The sequence below is a fragment of the Gigantopelta aegis genome, chromosome 1 (assembly GCF_016097555.1).
Source record: "Gigantopelta aegis isolate Gae_Host chromosome 1, Gae_host_genome, whole genome shotgun sequence".
Taxonomy (NCBI): Eukaryota; Metazoa; Mollusca; class Gastropoda; order Neomphalida; family Peltospiridae; genus Gigantopelta; species Gigantopelta aegis.
This window is the reverse complement of record NC_054699.1, coordinates 34,206,618-34,233,165: the sequence shown is the minus strand read 5'-3', so window position 1 is coordinate 34,233,165 and position 26,548 is coordinate 34,206,618. Positions and strand designations below refer to the sequence as shown.

Genomic DNA, 26,548 nt, shown 5'->3' with positions numbered 1-26,548 from the left:
AAACAAAAGAAACTTTTTGGTTGGAATGGGAAAAAAACTGATTCAGTCAGTGAAGTGATTTGATCCTAAGGTGTACGTTCTTCCGATTGAGCTGGATTCTGCTCCCAGAAAACGAATGAGTGATCAGAAAACACCCTCAACATGGCGACTTGCAGAGTTACCCAGAGTTAATTTTCCTGACCAACTGGAGTGGAATAAAGACACTATGTGAACCTCTCCCTCACTAATGACAAACTAACTAGTCATTAACCCCCTGTCCTAGATAAACAAGCCAGACTGATGATGCCTTCATTTCTATCTGCCTTAGGGAGAGGGACATAGCGCAGTGGTAAAGTGCTTGCTTGCTGCGTGGTCGGTCTGGGATCGATTCCTGTCGGTGGGTCCATTGGGCTATTTTTTGCTCCAGCCAGTGCACCATGACTGGTACATCAAAGACCATGGTATGTACTACCCTGTCTATGGGATAGTGCATATAAAAGATCCCTTGCTGCTAATCGAAAAGAGTAGCCCATGAAGTGGTGACAGCGGGTTTCGTCCCTCAATTAATATCTGTGTGGTCCTTAACCATATGTCCAATGCCATATAACCGTAAATAAAATGTGCTGAGTGCGTCGTTAAATAAATCATTTTATTCCTTCCTTTCTTCTTCTCTGTCTCCCTCTGTCTCTGTCACAACATCGAAGACTGGGACATAGCCCAATGTTATATCACTTGATGCGTATTCGGTCTGGGATCGATTCCCATCAGTGGCCCATTGGGCTATTTTACATCCAGCCAGTGCACTGTGACTGGTATATCAAAGGCTGTGGGATGGTGCAACTAAAAGATCCCTACTAATGTAGCGGTTTTCCTCTCTAAGACTATACATGTATGTCAAAATTACCAAATGTTTGACATGCAATAGCCGATGATTAATAAATCAATGGTCTCTAGTGATGTTGTTAAACAAAACATGTTTTTTCTACCGACTGACCTAGATTCAGCCATTACAAACTCCGTCAGGAGTATGTGAATGTGTGGTGAGATATATATGTGCTGTTTTTCATATAGTTTATCCGAGTGACTGTCAGGTGCGAGACGTAGCCCAGTGGTAAAGCACTCGCTTTATGGGCAGTCAGTCTAGGATCGATCCCTGTTGGTGGGCCCATTGGTCTATTTCTTGTTCAAGTCGGTGCACCATGACTGTTATATCAAAGGCTGTGGTATGTGCTATCCTGTCTGGGAAAGTGCATATAAAAGATCCCTTGCTACTAATGAAAACAAAATGTAGTGGATTTCCTCTCTAAGACTATATGTCAAAATTACCTAATGTTGACATCTAATAGCTAATGATTAATAAATCAATGTGCTCTAGTGGTGTTGTTAAACAAATCAACCTTTTTTTTCATGCGACTGACCTAGATCCAGCCATTATAAATTGAGGACCGTTAGAAGTGTGTGGTGAGACCCGAGTACGAGTACGTGCTGTTTTCCATACAGTTTATCTGAGTGACTCTGTCCGACAGATGTCCAGACTCATAGTGCAGCTAGCGAGCAATAAACGTAATGAATTCTGATGGGGAAAACCAGGCAGTTATTGAATTAATGATGATCTTACACGTTCCTTCGAGTTCCTCGCTTGTATAGTCCCCGTCAGTGGGCCCATTGGGCTATTTCTTGCTCCAGCCAGTGCACCACAACTGGTACATCAAAGGCCGTGGTATGTGCTATCCCGTGCTTGAACCTTAATTGGATATAAACACAAAACTAACTAAACGAACAAATGGAAGAATGTAGCAGGTTTTTTCTAAAACTAAGTCAGGATTATCAAGTGTTTGACATCCAGTAGCTGATGATTAATAAATCAATGTGCTATAGTGGTGTTCTTAATGCAGTGTTAGACTACCAACTGCCAGTACAAAGTTGGCCAACTTTCTGCTGTCACGACTTCTACGACTGTCCTGTTGCTAGTCTGAGCACTCTTACAACTTGATTCTCATCATATAACCCATTAGTTATTAGTCTTCTACTGGTCCAACAGGAGAGGACTATAGGTTTCATTTTCATCCTTTTGTCTGTCTCTGTCTGTCTGTTTGTCTGTCTGTCTGTCCCACATATAGATTCCCGGATGTTTTGAAATTTTGTGTATAGCTTTACCATGTACTGCTACAGATCATGTTTGACTTTCATGGCAACTTAACCATTTTTGACGGAGTTATGGCCCTTGAACTTAGGAGATATGTTAATTTGTTTTCCAAAGCTTTTTTTTTCTTCAGAAAACCTTGAGATATTGAGCTGAAATTGTGTTTATTGCTTTATCATGTACTGTTACAGATCAAGTTTTACTTTCATGGCAATTTAACAATTTTTTTGATGGAGTTATGGCCCTTGAACTTAGGAGATACAAAACATTCTTAGTTCAGTAGGGGACATGTGTTGCTTTAGCAGTACTCTCAGAATGCTTGTTAATCTGAGTGCACCCATCTTATCTTGAGAGTTGGGGAAATTTCAATGCAACTGTCAAGTTGGCGAACTTTCTGTTGGCAGTTGGTAGTCTGAGCCAGGCATTGACAAACCAAATGTTTGTTTTTTTTAAACCAAACTGACATGTATATTTTGACATTGCAGAAGTTGGGACAGAGAACACAGCGTTGCCTACCCGTGAAGATGATGAGGAGTATATAGATGTGACCTCTTGTAGAACTGTAGAGTCGAGAATCACACAGGATAGGCCCCGGTCTGAAGATATGGACCCCTCAAGGGCCATTCCACCGGCCCCTAAGGAAATGTACCAGGGCCTGTATGAAACAATTCCTGCAGATGAACCACTGGTAAGTCTTAATTTCTCCATGTTGTGTGGCGGTATAGTAGGTAGCTCACTGGTAAGTCTTAATTTCTCCATATTGTGTGGCGGTATAGTCGGTAGCTCACTGGTAAGTCTTAATTTCTCCATATTGTGTGGCGGTATAGTCGGTAGCTCACTGGTAAGTCTTAATTTCTCCATATTGTGTGGCGGTATAGTCGGTAGCTCACTGGTAAGTCTTAATTTCTCCATATTGTGTGGCGGTATAGTAGGTAGCTCACTGGTAAGTCTTAATTTCTCCATATTGTGTGGCGGTATAGTAGGTAGCTCACTGGTAAGTCTTAATTTCTCCATATTGTGTGGCGGTATAGTCGGTAGCTCACTGGTAAGTCTTAATTTCTCCATATTGTGTGGCGGTATAGTCGGTAGCTCACTGGTAAGTCTTAATTTCTCCATATTGTGTGGCGGTATAGTAGGTAGCTCACTGGTAAGTCTTAATTTCTCCATATTGTGTGGCGGTATAGTAGGTAGCTCACTGGTAAGTCTTAATTTCTCCATATTGTGTGGCGGTATAGTCGTAGTCAGCTCATCTCTCCATATTGTGTGGCGGTATAGTCGGTAGCTCACTGGTAAGTCTCAATCTCTCCATATTGTGTGGCGGTATAGTCGGTAGCTCACTGGTAAGTCTTAATTTCTCCATATTGTGTGGCGGTATAGTCGGTAGCTCACTGGTAAGTCTTAATTTCTCCATATTGTGTGGCGGTATAGTAGGTAGCTCACTGGTAAGTCTTAATTTCTCCATATTGTGTGGCGGTATAGTAGGTAGCTCACTGGTAAGTCTTAATTTCTCCATATTGTGTGGCGGTATAGTCGGTAGCTCACTTGTAAAGCGCTCACCTGATGCGCAGTAAGTCTAACATCGATCCCAGTCGATGGGCCCATTGGGTTATTTCTCGTTTCAGCCAGTGTTTCACAATTGGTGTAAAAAATACTGTGGTATATACTGTCCTGTCTGTGTGTATAAAAGATCCCTTGCTTGAAAGAGTAGCCTGATCTGAAAGAGTAACCCTTGCTGCTAATCGAAAAGAGTAGCCCATGAAGTGGCGACAGGGGTTTCCTCTCAATATCTGTGTGGTCCTTAACCATATGTTTGACGCCATATAACCATAAATAAAATGTGTTGAGTGTGTCGTTAAACAAAACATTTCCTTCCTTCCTTCCATATAACCGTAAATAAAATGTGTTGAGTGCATCATTAAATAAAACATTTCCTTCCTTCCTTCCTTCTTTTTCTGTCCAGCCCAGACAGCTGCTGAGGTGTATGCCCAGGACAGCATGCATACATCTACATTGGTAATCACCTGATTCAAGTAATAACGTTTATATTCCTATCCCACATATAAGTGTCAATGAGTTTTTCACTTACAATACTACATACTAGTACATATTTAAAGCTAAACAAAACAAATTTAGACATATATTATTAAATTATGCACATACATTGTAAATTTAATTATACGATTTCACCACAATTATTTTTTGGTTTATGCAAGTATCAAAATGAAAAAACCTGATGTGCAGAGCTTTTAGAATTTTTATAAAATCCACTAGCCATGGGATCAGTGATTTTTAACATTTACTAGCCACAATTAAAAATTCACTAGCCCAACTTTAAATAATACAATTTTACTAATAGTAATAAACAGATATGTGGCCTAAAGAGTGATATAGGACACTAAAAACACTATGATTGGGGTGGGGGTAAAGGTTGGCCAGGATATTCATATTTACAAAACAGACTTAAATGCAGCATTTGACAACTTTTTTTTTTCACTAGCCGTCGGGCATGGCAATAGTAGTTATTTACTAGCCCAACATTGAATATCACCAGCCATGGGAGTGGGGCTACCATAATCTAGAAGCCCCGTCTGGCATGGCAATAGTAGTTATTTACTAGCCCAACATTGAATATCACCAGCCATGGGAGTGAGCTACCATAATCTAGAAGCCCTGTCTGGCATGGCAATAGTAGTTATTTACTAGCCCAACATTGAATATCACCAGCCATGGGAGTGAGCTACCATAATCTAGAAGCCCTGTCTGGCATGGCAATAGTAGTTATTTACTAGCCCAACATTGAATATCACCAGCCATGGGAGTGAGGCTACCATAATCTAGAAGCCCTGCTTTGTAGGTCATACGGAAATGTGCACATCATTTAGTGTAATGTCTACATGAAGTAATACATGAAGCACATTGTTTTTTTCATTTCATACATGTACTTGCATGAACCAAAAAATAATTGTGGTTAATTCTTCAATGGCTGTACCAACCTTTAGTATATTAGTTTGTTTTGAATCCAATTATTTTATGCCCTGAGGAAAACTGCAGCTTGTAGCCTGTTGTTGAGCTTCACTTCACTGTCAGTAATTTAATGACTTTAATCTGATAGTTTTCTCCGCATCCTCTTTCTTTTCCTCCGGCAGTTATTGTGTTACAGTTTATAAAAAAATTTGATCATATTTCAAAATAGGAAGCTGTATTTAAAAAAGAAAGACAAAAGTTCAGTTCAATGTATTTTTGTGCTTATTTTCAGTTAATGTTCAAGCATGCTGTCCTGGGCACAGATATTAGCTATCTGGTTTGTCTGTCCGGGACAGGAGAATGATTGATAAAACTTCAGGTCTGTTTTGGGATGGGACATAGCCCAGTGGTAAAGTGTTCACTTGATCCCTGTCGGTGGGCCTATTGGGCTATTTCTCGTTGCAGCCAGTGCACCACGACTGGTATATCAAAGGCTATCCTGTCTGTGGGATGGTGCATATAAAAGATCCCTTGCTGCTAATCGAAAAGAGTAGCCCATGAAGTGGCAACAGCGGGTTTCCTCTCAATATCTGTGTGGTCCATAGCCATATGTCTCACGCCATATAACCGTAAATAAAATGTGTTGAGTGCGTCGTTAAATAAAACATCTCTTTCTTTCTTTCTTTCATTCCTGTTTCAATATTTTATAAATTATATTCTCCATTTCATCAATAATGAAGATTTTTTTGTTTGTGCTAACAATGGAAATTTGAGATATAAATATGATAAATTTTGATACAAGTGTATTACATGTATGTGATATTTTAGACTTAATTCTGCGAATTCCATGAATCCGTTTTTATCAAAGCAGACACAGACCTGTGATTAATGTATTGGGGTGTCATTAACAGTTTCCTGTCTCTTTTGAGCCTTTTCGTAACATCAAACTAATAGTGGCACACAGGGTGCTGTCACTTCCACCATGTAATTAAACAGATGGCATGCTACATAATGTTACATGGATTTGGGGGGGGGGGGGGGGGGGGTGGTGGAGGTGAGAGCATAATCTCTAGTGAAAGGGGCACACTATCTAGTGGAGTGGGTACAAGTCATAATTTTACCTTTTATTACATTGTAGAGGAAAAAGAAAAACATACATTTTTGTCCTCAAGTGGGGAGTAGGGTGGGGATGAGCCCACAGGCCTCCCAGCTCCCCGTGGTAAGGCTTAAGTATTTGTTTCCTCTATTGTATTCAAAAGTGGCCTATGATTAAACCCTCTGATGGCAGGGCTCGAACTTAACAACAGCACCAACGGCAATTGCTGTCTTTGAGATATAAATTGCCATAGGTCGGGAGCATCACAAACCTAGGGAGACACCACAGCATCGTAGAGGTCTAAAATTAACGAGCTACTCTCGATTCACTAATATCAAAACCTATATTAGCTCGGCCATTTACCTTTTAACCGACCGTTCAAAATTGTGCCAAATTCCCTCAATCAAAATTGCGCACCCTTTTCTCTTTGGCATTTAACTGCTCCATTCAAATTCCATAGCACCACCACCACCACCACCACCACCCGCCTGCTACCGATTTGATCAGGCTGCTGGTGCTCCCTTGCACCTGCCAGTGCAGGCGGTCCCTCCTCTCCCCTACCCCCCACCTTTCCTGTCATGGACGGAGGAGCCGTTCCAAGGCCAGCTCTTGTGCCCACGACAGGCGTGCGCTACAACAGCTTGTTTTGAATGTGCACGACAGGCATGCACTACAACAGCTTGTTCTGAATGTGCACGTAAAACCCTATGACATGACATGACATGAGCATCACAGATTGCACAAAAGTGTCGTCTGTAAAGCTCCTCAACAATGGCAAAATGTATATTATACGCCCAGTCCTTCACGTTCTAAAATACCAGGCGAGTGATAAATTACTCTCCTCATAAGCCCTAGGCGAGTGATATGCAATATGTACGAAAGATCTTGAGTACAGCTTGCACATATTGATGCAAAGAAGATTTGAATGGCCCACATTGAACAACTGGAGAAGCAGTGTAATTATACTAGTATTCAAACACTGGGGAGATGCACTAAAACCATGTTGATGCAGAGAAGGTTTGAATGGTGCACATTGAACAACTGGAGAAGCAGTGTAATTATACTAGTATTCAAACACTGGGGAGATGCACTAAAACCATGTTGATGCAGAGAAGGTTTGAATGGCACACATTGAACAACTGGAGAAGCAGTGTAATTATACTAGTATTCAAACACTGGGGAGGTGCACTAAAACCATGTTGATGCAGAGAAGGTTTGAATGGCACACATTGAACAACTGGAGAAGCAGTGTAATTATACTAGTATTCAAACACTGGGGAGGTGCACTAAAACCATGTTGATGCAGAGAAGGTTTGAATGGCACACATTGAACAACTGGAGAAGCAGTGTAATTATACTAGTATTCAAACACTGGGGAGGTGCACTAAAACCATGATGCAGAGAAGATTTGAATGGTGCACATTGAACAACTGGAGAAGCAGTGTAATTATACTAGTATTCAAACACTGGGGAGGTGCACTAAAACCATGTTGATGCAGAGAAGATTTGAATGGTGCACATTGAACAACTGGAGAAGCAGTGTAATTATACTAGTATTCAAACACTGGGGAGGTGCACTAAAACCATGTTGATGCAGAGAAGATTTGAATGGCACACATTGAACAACTGGAGAAGCAGTGTAATTATACTAGTATTCAAACACTGGGGAGGTGCACTAAAACCATGTTGATGCAGAGAAGATTTGAATGGCACACATTGAACAACTGGAGAAGCAGTGTAATTATACTAGTATTCAAACACTGGGGAGGTGCACTAAAACCATGATGCAGAGAAGATTTGAATGGTGCACATTGAACAACTGGAGAAGCAGTGTAATTATACTAGTATCCAAACACTGGGGAGGTGCACTAAAACCATGATGCAGAGAAGATTTGAATGGCACACATTGAACAACTGGAGAAGCAGTGTAATTATACTAGTATCCAAACACTGGGGAGGTGCACTAAAACCATGATGCAGAGAAGATTTGAATGGCACACATTGAACAACTGGAGAAGCAGTGTAATTATACTAGTATCCAAACACTGGGGAGGTGCACTAAAACCATGATGCAGAGAAGATTTGAATGGCACACATTGAACAACTGGAGAAGCAGTGTAATTATACTAGTATTCAAACACTGGGGAGGTGCACTAAAACCATGATGCAGAGAAGATTTGAATGGCGCACATTGAACAACTGGAGAAGCAGTGTAATTATACTAGTATTCAAACACTGGGGAGGTGCACTAAAACCATGTTGATGCAGAGAAGATTTGAATGGCACACATTGAACAACTGGAGAAGCAGTGTAATTATACTAGTATTCAAACACTGGGGAGGTGCACTAAAACCATGTTGATGCAGAGAAGATTTGAATGGCACACATTGAACAACTGGAGAAGCAGTGTAATTATACTAGTATTCAAACACTGGGGAGGTGCACTAAAACCATGTTGATGCAAAGAAGATTTGAATGGTGCACATTGAACAACTGGAGAAGCAGTGTAATTATACTAGTATTCAAACACTGGGGAGGTGCACTAAAACCATGTTGATGCAAAGAAGATTTGAATGGTGCACATTGAACAACTGGAGAAGCAGTGTAATTATACTAGTATTCAAACACTGGGGAGATGCACTAAAACCATGTTGATGCAGAGAAGATTTGAATGGCACACATTGAACAACTGGAGAAGCAGTGTAATTATACTAGTATTCAAACACTGGGGAGGTGCACTAAAACCATGTTGATGCAGAGAAGATTTGAATGGCACACATTGAACAACTGGAGAAGCAGTGTAATTATACTAGTATTCAAACACTGGGGAGGTGCACTAAAACCATGTTGATGCAGAGAAGGTTTGAATGGCACACATTGAACAACTGGAGAAGCAGTGTAATTATACTAGTATTCAAACACTGGGGAGGTGCACTAAAACCATGTTGATGCAGAGAAGGTTTGAATGGCACACATTGAACAACTGGAGAAGCAGTGTAATTATACTAGTATTCAAACACTGGGGAGGTGCACTAAAACCATGATGCAGAGAAGATTTGAATGGTGCACATTGAACAACTGGAGAAGCAGTGTAATTATACTAGTATCAAACACTGGGGAGGTGCACTAAAACCATGATGCAGAGAAGATTTGAATGGCGCACATTGAACAACTGGAGAAGCAGTGTAATTATACTAGTATTCAAACACTGGGGAGGTGCACTAAAACCATGATGCAGAGAAGATTTGAATGGCGCACATTGAACAACTGGAGAAGCAGTGTAATTATACTAGTATCCAAACACTGGGGAGGTGCACTAAAACCATGATGCAGAGAAGATTTGAATGGCACACATTGAACAACTGGAGAAGCAGTGTAATTATACTAGTATCCAAACACTGGGGAGGTGCACTAAAACCATGTTGATGCAGAGAAGATTTGAATGGTGCACATTGAACAACTGGAGAAGCAGTGTAATTATACTAGTATCCAAACACTGGGGAGGTGCACTAAAACCATGATGCAGAGAAGATTTGAATGGCGCACATTGAACAACTGGAGAAGCAGTGTAATTATACTAGTATTCAAACACTGGGGAGGTGCACTAAAACCATGTTGATGCAGAGAAGATTTGAATGGCACACATTGAACAACTGGAGAAGCAGTGTAATTATACTAGTATTCAAACACTGGGGAGGTGCACTAAAACCATGTTTTTAGGTGGACAATAACAAAAATGCTTCTGAGATCAAATTAAGCACGCAGGTGTCATTGCACACCTCAGATGTGAAGGAATGTACACCTACATGTAGGAATACATTTATCTGCCAGTATTTAACATTTTCAAATTTTATACATGTCTACATACAGCAAAATAACCTTTCAGTCTTGTTTATTTGCTGCAAAAGTCACTTCAAAATTGCCGTGGGCAGGATCAAAATAATTGTCAGCGGTGAACTATTCCACCCATTGCAATTTTTTTTTTTTAAATTGCTGTGGGTGATGAATTCTTAAGTTCGAGCCATATATGCTGGGGTGTTTTTGATCAGCCATCAAGAGTATTACTTCATTACTAGCCTGTGATTGATAACTTAAACTGGAGACGACTTGCATCCTTCACTTGTTTACATGTGTGTCTGTCGGCCCGGAGCAATGAGACATTGACTGCTAATTAGCAATTGATTAATTACAAATCATAACACTTGTTTACAATTGTTTACAAGGTCACCCTGCTGTATACTGTCTGAGAAGTCCTAACCAGACTATTTTGTTTTAGGCTGTTCCATGTGGATTGGGAGGGTGATGGGTGGGAAATATGCAAGTCAGTAGTCCCCTTTTCGGTCTAACACTATATCTCAATATTACCAATATTTTGAATGTATTATGTATTCTCCTTGCTGCTTATCAAAAATAGTAGCCCATTAAGTGACAACAGTGGGTTTCCTCGCAATATGTATGGTCCTTAACCATATGTCTGACACCATATAACCATAAATAAAATGTGTTGAGTGCGCTGTTAAATAAAACATTTCCATCTTGAAAAAAAGACGGGGGAAGCGGGCAGGGAAAAAAGGAAGAAGAAGTTTGTTTTGTTTAACGACACCACTAGAGCACATTGATTTATTAATCATCGGCTATTGGATGTCAAACATTTGATCATTTCAACACAGTCATAGAGATGAAACCCACAACATTTTTTCATTAGTAGCAAGGGATCTTTTATATGCACCATCCCACAGACATAATAGCACATACCACGGCCTTTGATATGCCAGTCGTGATGCACTGGCTAGAGTGAGAAATGGCCCAATAGGGCCACCAACGGGAATCAATCCTAGACTGACTGCGCATCAAGCGAGAGTTTTCCCATTGGGCTACGTCCCACACTAGAGAAAAAAGAAAAGAAGAGAAAACAACAAATGCAGAGTACATGCACATCATCATAAGACAACAACAAGTGCAGAGTACATGCACATCATCATAAGACAACAACAAGTGCAGAATACATGCACATCATCATAAGACAACAACAAATGCAGAGTACATGCACATCATCATAAGACAACAACAAATGCAGAATACATGCACATCATCATAAGACAACAACAAGTGCAGAATACATGCACATCATCGTAAGACAACAACAAATGCAGAATACATGCACATCATCATAAGACAACAACAAGTGCAGAATACATGCACATCATCGTAAGACAACAACAAGTGCAGAGTACATGCACATCATCATAAGACAACAACAAGTGCAGAGTACATGCACATCATCATAAGACAGCAACAAATGCAGAATACATCTGCAGAAGACAACAAGAAGTGCAGAATACATGCACATCATCATAAGACAACAAGAAGTGCAGAATACATGCACATCATCATAAGACAACAACAAGTGCAGAGTACATGCACATCATCATAAGACAGCAACAAATGCAGAATACATCTGCAGAAGACAACAAGAAGTGCAGAATACATGCACATCATCATAAGACAACAAGAAGTGCAGAATACATGCACATCATCATAAGACAACAACAAGTGCAGAGTACATGCACATCATCATAAGACAACAACAAGTGCAGAGTACATGCACATCATCATAAGACAGCAACAAATGCAGAATACATCTGCAGAAGACAACAAGAAGTGCAGAATACATGCACATCATCATAAGACAACAAGAAGTGCAGAATACATGCACATCATCATAAGACAACAACAAGTGCAGAGTACATGCACATCATCATAAGACAACAAGAAGTGCAGAATACATGCACATCATCATAAGACAACAACAAGTGCAGAGTACATGCACGTCATCGTAAGACAACAACAAGTGCAGAGTACATGCACATCATCATAAGACAGCAACAAATGCAGAATACATCTGCAGAAGACAACAAGAAGTGCAGAATACATGCACATCATCATAAGACAACAAGAAGTGCAGAATACATGCACATCATCATAAGACAACAACAAGTGCAGAGTACATGCACATCATCATAAGACAACAACAAGTGCAGAGTACATGCACATCATAAGACAGCAACAAATGCAGAATACATCTGCAGAAGACAACAAGAAGTGCAGAATACATGCACATCATCATAAGACAACAAGAAGTGCAGAATACATGCACATCATCATAAGACAACAAGAAGTGCAGAGTACATGCACATCATCATAAGACAACAAGAAGTGCAGAATACATGCACATCATCATAAGACAACAACAAGTGCAGAGTACATGCACATCATAAGACAACAACAAGTGCAGAGTACATGCACATCATCGTAAGACAACAACAAGTGCAGAGTACATGCACATCATCGTAAGACAACAACAAGTGCAGAGTACATGCACATCATCATAAGACAACAACAAGTGCAGAATACATTCACATCATCATAAGACAACAACAAATGCAGAATACATGCACATCATCATAAGACAACAACAAGTGCCGAATACATGCACATCATCATAAGACAACAACAAGTGCCGAATACATGCACATCATCGTAAGACAACAACAAATGCAGAATACATGCACATCATCGTAAGACAACAACAAATGCAGAATACATGCACATCATCATAAGACAACAACAAATGCAGATTACATGATCATAAGACAACAACAAATGCAGATTACATGCACATCATCATAAGACAACAACAAATGCAGAATACATCATCATAAGACAACAACAAATGCAGATTACATGCACATCATCATAAGACAACAACAAGTGCAGAATACATGCACATCATCGTAAGACAACACCAAATGCAGATTACATGCACATCATCGTAAGATTGACGAAACTGTTGGAGCAAACATGTCTACTTAGGAGCCCGCCTGTATTGATTGATGAGAAATCACTTTGTACATTTGTTCATTAAAGGCATTCTTCTCAGTTTTCTATCACTTTAAGATGTTTCCGACTAGCAGAGCCCTTTTGACAACTACTATTATATATTAATGACATTTTCTTATTTAGAATACCAGTGTCTGTGTAGCCATTGTGTTTTCAGTCATGTACTAATGTTTGTAGAAATAATTTTTCATTTTGTTTTGTAATACATTCATGTATATATTTGTCTTCATATATACAAAATTATTGGAAAGTAAAAATCTGAATTTGGCTACTACAGACATTAGGACGACAATAAACACCTTGTTTATACAGACAGTGATATTCTAAATAAGAGGGTGGGATGTAGCCTAGTGGTAAAGCGCTGACTTGATGTGTAGTCAGTTTAGGATCAATCCATGTCGGTGTGTCCATTATGCTATTTCTTGTTCCATGCAGCCAGTGCATCACCCCTGATATATTAAAGGGCATAGTAAGTGCTATGCTACTAACTAAAACAAATGTAGTGTTTTTCGTTTCTAAGACTATAAGTCAAAATTACAATGTTTGACATTCAATAGCCGGTGATTAATAAATCAGTGTGCTCTAGTGGTATCATTAAATAAAACAAACTTTTAACTCTAAACAAGAAAATATCTTTAACATGTAATTTTAGTCACCAAAAATGCTCTGAATGTCCTACACGTTACAGTGGCAGCACCCTGAAGATAGACCCTTTAGCGACGCACTCAACACATTTTATTTACGGTTATATGGTTAAAGACCACACAGATATTGAGGGAGGAAACCCACTGTTGCCACTTCATGGGCTACTCTTTTCTATTAGCAGCAAGGGATCTTTTATATATACCATCCCACAGACAGGATAGTACATACCACGGCCCTTGTTACACCAATTGTTGAGCACTGGCTGGAACGAGAAATAGCCCAGTGGGCCAACCGATGAGAATTGATCCTAGATCGATCATACATCAAGCGAGAGCTGTACCACTGAGCTACGTCCCGCCCCCGAATTGAGTAGATTCCATTTATGCATCCTCCGTATGTGTGTGCATATCTATGCATTGTGATTTATTAGTATACATACACGGATTCTGGACAAATGGAATTTGTGCCTAATTAAGTGATGTCACAATGATATTTGATGTATGTACATATATAAAATTAATATTGGTATAAAATACTTCAGCTGTGAATGAACAAATGAATGAATGAATGAATGAATGAATGAATGAATGAATTAGGAGATAAACATACTCTAATTTTATTTTCGAGGTACATGTAGGTTATCGTGGATTTAACACCTCTAAATGTCATTTAAAACCGAACGCGTTAGAGTGAGGTTTTAAATGTAACATTTAGTGGTGTTAAATCCACGATAACCTACATGTACCTCGAAAATGAAATTAGAGTATGTTTATCTCCATTCTACCATGATTAAAACGTATTCAAAGTTAGAACTAGTTTTAATACGCGGAAGGAATAGGAGTGAACAGGCAGGATAGTTCCACTTTGTTTATGTGGATAATGTTGTAATGTCAACCAACACCTGTTGACAGTATGAAAAACATAATAAATAAATACTTACAACCGTAGAACTTGGAACAAATATTTAATCTTGTCTATTTTATTAACAGATGTAAAGTAAAATCCATAAACAAGAATAAATAACATGTTTGTTTAAAATTTAATAAATCACCCCTACACCCCTCTCAAAAGTCGACCAAGCTGCAATGTTTAATGCAGTCTTAATTCTGAAAATAATTAATCACATTACTGTCCTCAATTTGAAAACATCCAGACATCCCAGCCCTTATATTTTGTGAGATATTGAAAGGCTTGAAAAAATGTATAGATCAATTTATACCAAAGTATTTAAATATTTAAAAGTTTTAAAAGTAAAACAAATTTACGAAAATAGGGAATATACAAGGGCCACTCGGGGGAGGGGTGTGCTGTGAGGACCACCCCTACACTATGTTCCATTTTCTGTTGATTTTCAGTCTCTATATATTTAAAGATATAGAAAAAATTGTTTGGGCCCCACCATTTCAAATAATATTATTGATAAGCATGATATTCTGTCATTTTCTTTTTCATTTTGTAAGGTCGATGACAGTCAATCACTTTTTGCACCCTTGTTTTGGCCCGTAGCAATAAATATAGCATATCCTACCGTAATTTTACTTGAAATCCATATTTCGTAAAAGGTACAATTTTTTAATCCCAATAGTTTCTTCAAAAATGTTCAGGTGCATTAGTAATGTTAAAAAATAAAAAAATCAATAGCAATTTTGCATTGGAATTTTTCCAACATTCTTAAAACGGAAACATCATTTACCCAGTGTATGGTTATTATAAGGAGATTCAAAGTGACGTCATTAGAATACTGACATTATTCAAATTCAAAATTAGCTATATTTTACAATGCTTCGCCACATAAAAATAAAAACCGATCTACTAACCTTGACCCCTATCAAATTTCTAAAAACAAGCAGACAACGCTGTTTACAGGTTGGTAGTTTTTAAGTTTTCATAATTCTGTAGAAAATATTAATTTTAAGTTTCAAAATATGAAAGAAATAAAAAGTACCTTTTGTCAAATATATCATATCAACAAATTACCATTGGATATGTTTTATTTTACTGTGTACGAAGCCAAAACAAGGGTGTGAAAAGTGACTGTCGTTGACCGTAACAAAATTTAATCGTCTGCTATAACTAGGCTACAGTATTGTAGAGTTACATGGGTATTTTGCCATTTCTTCTTGTTAAAACTGCTGTTTTTGTACTTACTTTCATTATTTTATTGTTTTGGCAACTCTACATACATTTCGTCTTCAAACAAGTCTGGATTTATATCAAAAACTTCCTGAAGCATACCGATGTGAAAGGTGCCCGTTTGTATACCGTGTTGTATTCATACCTCAGTAAAATGGCCTAATTAAATCTTAGGTGGTTATCCGTGATTAATCACCTAGGATTTAAGGTAACTAGCCAATCAGAATCAAGTATTTTCCAAAGTCATGGTAGAATGCTTAATGATACCCCATCGCAAAAAAAAAAACCCAATTCTTAGCAGTGAATTAAATTTGGTCTCACATATCATGTGTTTCCTTGTTTGTTTTCCATCAGTGTAGTTGCAGAAAGAAGAGTTTCTGAACCATACTGGGGTGTTGTAAAACAAATATTTCTTATTTTAACATGTTTGTGGTTTTATATAACATTTTCTGAGTTTCTGTAGTTTTTTTTCTCCGTTATTTCAGAATGAAGTGTTTACAATCAGAAAACCAGCACCGTGTGTTCCTATACGCAGCCCAGAAACTCGACTTTCGACGTTTTCTATCGGAAAAGTACCGGTATGTCACATCTTAAATTATTACATATCTGTTGAAGATCTTTGTTAATTACAAAATAAATTATATTATTACCCATATGGTTAAATGTATTTTGGTTCATATCCAAGTGTTACATGCCACTAGAACATCAAGTGGGATGTAACACCTTGATGTCATATGACTGGCACACAACGATCTTATGTTAATCAAACAAGTTTAGTGATATAAATTGAAAGCGATTAATGGGTAATAAATAGGATATTAAACTCAGTACCATTTCGTATCATGATTATGTCCCTAGTGAAATAATTTTCCTTGTCACTTGCTAAAGCTCATGACAATTAAAAATGGTTTCATACGGAACATAATATATGAAATGAAATGGTAGCTTGTTTAATATCCTGTAAGTATGTTACTAATAATACATATTTATAGAACACCCTTTTTGAATACAAAATAAACTATACAAATATTTTATAGAACATCTTTATGAAATACAAAATTAATTATAACATTTTACAAAGATCACATAATTCACAAGTATTACATATTTAATACAAAATATATTATGTTACAAATACTACATATTTATAGAACATCCTTGTTAACTACAAAAAAAAAATACATGTGTAACAAATACCAGCTTTTCTTTATACAAAAGGAGGGAAATGTTTTATTTAATGATGCACTCAACACATTTTATTTATGGTTATATGGTGTTAGATTTCTTTATACAAGTACCAATTAGGGTTTCTGCCCAAAGGTTCAGAGGGTAAACTAATCGATATATTTTTATGATTTTTAGATGGATGATAGTAAGAGAACTGCTGTTTAAAAAAATTCAAAGTGCACGAAATATAGGGTCCAATTTCAAAACATTTCAAACCCATTCATAACACGTATGGTTTGTTTTGTTTTTATAAAATACCCTTGAATTATTGTCTGCCAGGAGGCCTGACAAACTATATTTTTGTCTAGATTTCTAAGAGTCTGAACGTATAAATAACTTACATTGTCTGACTCTTTGTGTTAAGGGGCAGGACGTAGCCTAGTGGTTAAAGCACACGCCTGATGCACCCCAGTCGGTCTAGGATTGATCCTCGTCGGTGGCCCATTGGGCTATTTATTTTTCCAGTCAGTGCACCACTACTGGTATATCAAAAACCGTGGCATGTGCTATCCTGTTTGTGTAATGGTGCATATAAAAGATCCCTTGTTACTAATGGAAAAAAATGTACTGGGTTTCCACTCTATGACTTTTTTAAAATGATCATATATTTGACATCCAATAGCTGATGATTAATAAATCAGTGTGCTCTAGTGGTGTCGTTAAACAAAACAAACTTTGTGTTAAAGTTCCAATGTGTCTGAAACAAAGGATGAAAATTACAATATATATGACACTTGATATTCAATGATTTAACAGTATGCTAAAATATATTTGTTAAACATTTTGAACAGCAGAGAATTTCTTCAACAAGCAAGGTAAAAACATTTTATCAGTGTAGTTTGTAAATCAGGGATGGAGTGTGGTCTGTACCTGGGGGGTTGGGGTAGGGGTTGGGGGTTTGAATATTAACGTAGTGGCCCTATTGTCTTCATTTTCCTGGACAGCTATATAAATAGCCTGATAATGCGCTGTAAATAAATGTTGTCTGATCCTTACCTCCAGTCTACGTCTCAGTAAATAACATTCAACTTCTGTATGTTCATTGTACAACAAAATCAGAGACCCAAAACGATAATATTGAGAGATGGGGGGAAAATAAATCGTGGGTTGAGACCTGGATGATGTCTGGACTATCTCTTGATTTGTGTGTGACAGATGAGCAGAGTGGGTGAGACCGGAGTGTGACGGAGATCAATAAGAGAGAATTTCTCACACTGCTGCTGTCTTTGTTGGTGCTACGTGCACGATGTAGCTGTTGTCTTCAGGCGGAGGTGTTTTGTTTTCTAACTACTGAGGGCAAGGGCAGTTAGCAGTTGTTTACTGTTAGGAAAAAACAAAATGCTGGTCTCTGGTCAGTGCAGGGTCAATATTGAATTTGTGCGTCAACATTTTAATTTTTTAATTTTTTTTCTGACTGTAGCTACAACAGCACCATCTGTAGAAGAAATAAAGATGAGCCACCTCAAATAATAATATTGTGACACTGTGGGTCCAAATAAGGTCATTTATGGGCAAGTCAAAGTCATAAAAGTTTGTGTTTCTATATAAAAATGTAAAGGATAGCATTTAGGGTACCAAAGAAAATGAAGGGGCACATGCATGGCCAATGAGAAGGGATCAAGGAAGACGAGGAGGAGATAAAAAAAACAAAATATACCCACATTTTCTGTGCAATGTATGCATTTCCAGAGTTAAAAAAAAAACAAAAAACAAAACCCAAACCCTGCATCGCTGGGTTAATTATGGAACTTTGATTTGACCAGAGACCCACTAATTTTGAAACTCTTCACACTTGCATGGACAGTGTTAGGAGCGTGGCTAATTGATTGCCTTGCAGTAAAATTGTACTCCATTTTATTTGACACTTCATATGAATGCTCACCCAGCACCATTTCAGGAGCATGATCTTACATCTCGCTTCGATTTTACTCAATACGAAGACTGTGAGATGTAAAACAAACATTCTTTTCCTTTCCTTTCCGCAGTTTTCAGAGATCCTTAATTTTCTCGTTATTATTTAAAGTAATATGAGAGATGTAAATCTTGCACTGAGCTGTACAGAAGTCATTTTATGTTCAAGGCTTCTAGAATGTTTATAAAAACCACTAGCCATGGGATCAGTGATTTCAAAAACCACTAGCCATGGGATCAGTGATTTCAAAAACCACTAGCCATGGGATCAGTGATTTCAAAAACCACTAGCCATGGGATCAGTGATTTCAAAAACCACTAGCCATGGGATCAGTGATTTCAAAAACCACTAGCCATGGGATCAGTGATTTCAAAAACCACTAGCCATGGGATCAGTGATTTCAAAAACCACTAGCCATGGGATCAGTGATTTCAAAAATTTACTAGCCATGGGATCAGTGATTTCAAAAATTTACTAGCCATGATTAAAAATTCACTAGCCCTACTTAAGTTAAGTTAATTTAGAATACAGTTTCAAAAACCTGGGATCAGTGTTAATTAATGGGATCAGTTAAAAATTTAGTTTTACTAAATAATAGTAAAAATTGGATATGTCACCTAAAGAGAGAGCCGGTGCCATATAACTGTAAATAAAATGTGTTGAGTGCGTCGTTAAATAAAACATTTCCTTCCTTCCTTTGCTAAAGAGAGAGATATAGCTTAAAAACACTAACCTTGGGTGTAGGGGTTGGGGTCAGAATATTCATATTTACAAAATAGACTTAACTGCAACATTTTACAAAAAATATTCACTAGCCGTCGGGCATGGCAATAGTAGTTATTTACTAGCCATGGAAGTGGGGCTACCATAATCTAGAAGCCCTGTTATGTTGGTGTCAGCATTGGGATATGAATGTGGCACCTACATTTACCACTACACCATGGAAAATGGACTTGTGCTGTTAAGATATTGGCAATTGTGACATGAAAGTAGCTCTGAATGTGTTCGCTGATGAGTTAACACATTAATCCCGCCATTATTCCGTGTCCCTGACCAAGTGAAAAGACCGTGATTAGTTTTACCTCTATCTGGAGCACACAGACAAATCTGCTAACACAGTGAAACTTGGTTAAATGGTCAGATAACAAAGTGGTATATACATCTATATGGAATCGTTATATATAATCTGGCCTTAGTGGTGTCGTGGTTAAGCTATCGGACATTAGGCTGGTAGGTACAGAGTTGGCAGCCCGGTACCGGTTCCCACCCAGAGAAAGTTTTAACGACTCGGTGGGTAGAAGTAAGGCCACTACACCCTCTTCTCTCTCACTAATCACAAACAATTAACAACTAACCCACTGTCCTGGACAGACAGCCCAGACAGCTGAGGTGTGTGCCCAGGACAGTGGGCTTGAAGCTTACATGGATATAAGCACGAAAATAATTTGAAATGAAATAGTCTGGCAGTCCTCTTTTTGGCAGAGGAATGATATCTCCAGAGATCACCTCTTGTTGGCAGAGGGATGAAATCTCCAGAGATCACCTCTTTTTGACAGAGGGATGAAATCTCCAGAGATCACTTCTTTTTGGCAGAGGGATGAAATCTTCAGTAATGAATCTCCTCGGGAGTGGCTGTCCTATAGAAGAGGCACTATTTAGAGATACTGTAACATAGAAATAACCACTATTTTTTGTCAAATGCCTTTTCGACTCTGCAGTGTGCAGAGATATGGCCTTGACCATGTATTAATGTTTTGTCATAACAGATAACAGAGTGGTATATATTATAGATTAACTGACACTGTGCTAGATTATTTTTGAGAATAGACCGGTAAATGAAACTGCTTTATATAGTTTAATTATACTGAATTAAATGCTTCATGATAAGCTGTTCAATACAAGTTAAAGCTACGTTTCCATGTGTATGTTTTTCCTCTCCATTTTCCATGAATATGTAAATCCATGAGCTAACAAAATAATGTGTCTGCCATGTCTGTGGCTCCATGCTATATGTGAACCGTGCATGATCCATATATGTGGATTTAGAATTGCTTTCCAAGCAATTGTTCATGGATACATGGATAACAGAATCACAGAATCCAACAAGAAATAATGTCATATAGAAGAAAGCATCATTATCAGCACAGTCGTTCCAGCCAGTGCTTCACAACTGGTGTAACAAAGGTCGTGGTACATACTGTCCTGTCTGGGATGGTGCATATAAAAGATCCCTTGCTGCTAATCGAAAAGAGTAGCCCATGAAGTGGTGACAGCAGGTTTCCTCTCTCAATATCTGTGTGTTCCTTAACCATATGTCCTATGTCATATAACTTTAAATAAAACGTGTTGAGTATGTCATTAAATAAAACATTTCCTTCCTTCCTTCATCAGCATGGGCTAGAAGTCTAAACTGACAGTGTCCTTTTGACATTAATTTCTGTCGTTATGTTTTCATGGATGGGTATACATGCCCGGGTATGGAAATGATCAACATGAACACAGATCTGTGGCTTCATGTAATATGTACACAGAAAACATACACATGTGTAGTGAAACCTCTGTAAACTGGACCCTATGTAAACCAGACCCTCTGTAAACGACCCTCTGTAAACTGGACCCTCTGTAAACTGGACCCTCTGTAGACTGGAATTCCTTCAAAACCAGACGTTTTTACACGCCCCTTCTTTTTAAATATCAGTATAGAAGAAGAAAGAAAATGTTTTATTTCACGATGCACTGAACACATTTTATTTACGATTATATGGCATCAGACATATGGTTAAGGACCACACAGGTATTGAGATAGGAAACCCGCTGTCACCACTTCATGGGCTACTTTTTTTGATTAGCAACAAGGGATCTTTTATATGCACCATCCCACAGACAGGATTGTACATACCACGGCCTTTGATATACCAGCAGTACAGAAGAAATAAACTGGATACCTCTTAAAACCAGACATTTTACATGGTCCTAAAGGTGTCTGGTTTAGAGGGTTTCAATGTATATGAAAACACAGCTTAATTCAATTAAATGATTTGAGAGAATAGCAAGGTGTCCTCTTAAAACAGGTGGCTGATTAATGCAGGCAAATTTACTATATTAGATGATTTTGGGAAATAAAATGGTGATCTCTATAAACAGATGGGTGTTCAAAATAGTTAAAGTTACTATTAGATGATTTGGGAGAATAAAACATGCGGTTGTTATACAGAGGTGGAGAATTAAGCAGGTTTGACTGTACTGGAATCGCACTATTGATCTGGTAAAACTGGGCTGAGCACAGAACACGAACAGTCAGACCATTTGATACATGTCGAATCTCCTCAGAATAGAAACACAATGTATGAGAATCTTCTGTGCTACACTGCTGGGTTTTACAACACTGACCGTGAACAGTCAGACCATTTGAGGACCTACGTGAAGTTCATGGGTTGTGGGATCGAAACCCCTTGGTGGACCCATTCTCTGGTTGGTTCTTTTCCCATTCAAACCATTATTCCACAGCTGGGGTATCAACAGTGGTATGTGCTGCTCTGTCTATGAGAAAATGCGTATGGAAGATCACTTGCTACTAATGGATAAATGTACATGCAGTGGGTTTCCTCTGTAAGACTCTGTGTCAGAATCATCAACTGTTTGACATCGGATAGCTGATAATTAGTTAATCAGTGTGCTCTGGTATAAATAAATTCAGTTTAATAAAGCTGTAATACATGTGTCTGTTTAAACAAGTTATGTATGACTACATTATAATATACAGACTTAAACTGTAACAATAGACATGGGTATATGCTGGTGCAGGGGGAGGTGGGGGGGGGGGGAGATTCAGAGATCCCCTTGCTAAGGCTAAAACATTTTTTTTACAGTGCAATATTAAGCTATTCATATGTACACATGGGTATTCAAGATAAAATATAGAAAAAAAGGTTTTCTAAGATCATATTCGCCCCCAAGGGGTCTGAATCTAACGTGTGTGTGTGTGTGCGCGCGTGTGTGTCTTAGATTCAGAATTTTGTAGCCACTTTCAGAAAAATATTGGCACATTTATTTTACATAACAATTAATAAGAACATGTCTTTTTTACTTTTATATGTAATATGTATTACATCAAATACATGGCAGATATATAAACATTTCAAGCACATTTATCTCAAAACTATTACTTTTTAATATATCAATTAATAAAGCTTTTTCAAAATGTGTGTATCCAGGAACCTGTCGGCTTTTTTTTTTCAATAACATTCACCATCCATGGGTCCACATAAAATGCTATGTATATACTCTTTCAAACTATATAACTATATGGGTGAAAATGAGAAAAAAAAGAAGAAATTAATGCATCCAAAAAATAATAAGGGTCGGCTCTTTTTTCTAGGTAAGATCGGGTTCCCGGAAAAATACAAGTTTTATTTTTAGGCCTAAAACAAAACATGTCATTCAATATTTTTATGTTTTATTACATCAAATACATGACACATTGATCTTAAAACAATAATACTGTATTAATTTATCGTAAGCAGGCATGTGTGAAGGAAGTGTAGCAGGGTGTGGGTATGTCTAGACTTATATTAGGTACTTCTACTGATAAGGGAGGAAGGTATGTCTAAACTGGTGACTAACGTTTATCAGTGGGTCGAGTCGGGCTCCCTCGGAAAATATATTTTGAAAAAAGAAACTTTTCTTGAGCAGGGAGGGGTTTTGAACCCACTGACTACCCAGTAATAAGATTTACTACCAATACTATTTTTATTCAAAATTATACAAAGGGTTATATTGCATTGTGTTCCATGGAAATCAACAGTCAGATGCCATATTCGTCAAGCCTGATTGGTGATTCTTTTGTTTTGTCATGAGAGTGGACAAGAAATGGGAACACTATCAAAATTCAATGGAATTTGTCAGAATCTGATATCAAGCACTTTGACAATATGCAATGTGCTCAGGTGTCTGGTGCTGGATTATGTTTATATAACAACAAACAGAAATCTACATGTAGCAATAAACAAAGAATAATAAACCGAATTCATGCATTATTTGTCCAATCGGAGACTCGATAACGTGGCCAGACAGATCAGAAGGTTAGATAATGGTTGAAATTATTCTTTCTTACTGGATACCTAAAACTGAGCTCATATTTACTCTTTTTTATAAAAAAAATAATCGCTACAAACATTTGCCACATTGATTATTTTGTCGCCACTTTTATATTTTTATCGCATTTGTGATGACCAACAGGTTGAATACTGGACAACCTGGACAAAATTATGCCCCAGATAGATGACATGGGGAGGTGCCTTGTGGGTTTGATATAAAAAAAATTCTATACATACATGGTTTAAATAAAACCTTATTTTGTAGGTAGTGGGTATATGCAATAACAGTTTTCCTCAAGCCTCTCCCATGTGGATATTTGATTAATGACACCTAAGCACATTTTAAACTACAGCTATTTGGTGTCTAACAGATGGTTATTTTGACAGAGAGAGCGAGCGAGGGAGAGAGCAGGAGGGAGTGGGAGGGAGGGACAGAGAGGGTGTCGGGATGAAAAGAGAGGAAGCCATCAGCCACCATATTAGCTACTCCTACTGATAAACTAGGAAGGGATCTTTTATATACACTCTACCACAGCCGAGACAGCATACACAACAATCTTTTATGTACATATGTAGCCATGGGACACTGGTTGGGATGGGGAATTTAGCTAGGTTTCCTCTGAAGACTTGCATGTCAGAAGTACCAAATGTTTAACATCCAGTAGCCGTGCTCTAGTGGTGTCATTAAACAAAACAAACTTTAACTTTAGGCCTTAAATGTTGAATGTTTTTCTGAATTTCATTTTTTTTTGTTATTTTTCAGACTTCTCCCTTGTCTGACAGTGGAATATACAATGAACCAGACGTCTTCGACCATTCATACAGCTCACAAAATAAGTCGCCATGGCAACCGAGGCCTTCTTCGCCGCTAGCGAAACGAAATCAAAATCACCAACCACAGTCGCCTCAGCTCCAGGACAATCGGCCATTTTCGTACGGAGTAAATTTACCCCAGTCACCCAAGCACCACATTCAATCGCCACGACAACCAGGATACCCGAGTCCAGTGAACGGGAGTGAGACCAATGGCTACAGAACAAGGTCAAGTTCGGGTGCTAGTTCGGGAAGTTCGGAATCAAACTACGCCTACACTAGGTGGATTCAGAACGAGTCGGGACCACATGAGTTGCCTCCCCTTTCGGCAGGCGAATACCGCAACGTACACTGTGTGGCAGGACCGTCGGCACATCACATGCAAGGCCCCCCTCTGTGTCCTCAACCCCCCAACCAACCACCCCCACATCACTTCGACAAACAGGTGCAGCAGTTGAGAAATAATGCAATGTCATCGAGTCCTGTGAACCAGAGACAGAATCCTGCTGCTCAATACAGACAGGACGTCGTCAGTGGTGAGTACGCTCAAAGGATACCGCAGACCAGGAGCCCTGTTACTCACCGTCGACAGGATATTCTTACTGAGCATGCTCAAAGGATTCAGCAAACGAGGAATCCGAATCTGCAACTGAATGCGACCGAAGCGAGGGTGGCCCCTTACAGCAGTGAACACGACTCTGTGAGTCTCGTTCCCCCGCCCCCGTCGTTTCCAGCCCCACCCCCTCCAGTGTCTCCATCGGACCGGTACCTGGCAGCATGGCAGGAAAAGCGGTCACCATCTCCCCCACCCCCACCACCACCCCTCCAGTCGAAAGGTCAAGACAAGACCTATATGTCGCCACCATCATCAAATCAAAACTTGTTCACCTCTGTTGAGAAGGTCCCCCCACCACCGCCTCCCATCTCGACGATACCGAGTCAGCGCCCACCGCGGGAAAGGGAGGTACCAACGACATCGATGATGTCTTCCAGGATGGCGGAAAATCAAAATGTGTCTTCATTAGATCAAACACAGTCGGCTCTCTTGGCCGAACTGTCGAACATTAGACTGAAGAAGACTCAGAATATGGCAGGTATGTGGAAATATTCATAGTGCATGTGATACAATATGTTTATCCAAAAACCTAACCATGATATCCATGTCATAAACCCATGTGATAATTTAGTTTATTAACTCGGTTAATAATGGTATGCAAATTTAAAGGTATATGCAAATTTTCAAGGTCTCTCGATAATAACGTGTTACTGTGAATGGGTCGTTTGTTTACAAGCCAACAAGACCTGTATACCTGAGTGTAATGTGTTCATAAGATTTAGTTAAAGTGCGTTATGTCAAAGTAATTTGTGCTAATCATAATGACGTCATATTACTGATGAAGGTGACTTTAGCACTGTAATTTACTAAGTATCTAATGAAAACGTTATTTTAGAAGTGTTATAGGATAAACAGAATTCACTACTCATGTTTGTTAATATGTAAAATATCAACCTCATCTAGTTAATCGGTATTTGTCGAGGCTCTGCCTCTAACATAGACAAGGTTGATATTTTCCATATTAAAAAACACTCGTGATGAATCCTCTATTTATGAGGCACGACCTAGCTCAGTTGGTAAAGCA

General features: G+C 38.6%; 1 protein-coding gene across 2 annotated transcripts in view; it reads left to right on the top strand.

The window, feature by feature from the left end:
• LOC121374084 (unconventional myosin-XVI-like) overlaps positions 1-26,548 on the top strand; it is a 181,963-nt gene that overhangs the window by 103,274 nt on the left and 52,141 nt on the right. For both annotated transcript variants that reach the window (XM_041501004.1, XM_041501012.1), the window contains 3 exons: positions 2,608-2,810; positions 16,346-16,438; positions 24,859-26,002. In XM_041501004.1, the coding sequence (XP_041356938.1) occupies positions 2,608-2,810; positions 16,346-16,438; positions 24,859-26,002 (1,440 nt within the window). The remainder of the gene's footprint in view (positions 1-2,607; positions 2,811-16,345; positions 16,439-24,858; positions 26,003-26,548) is intronic.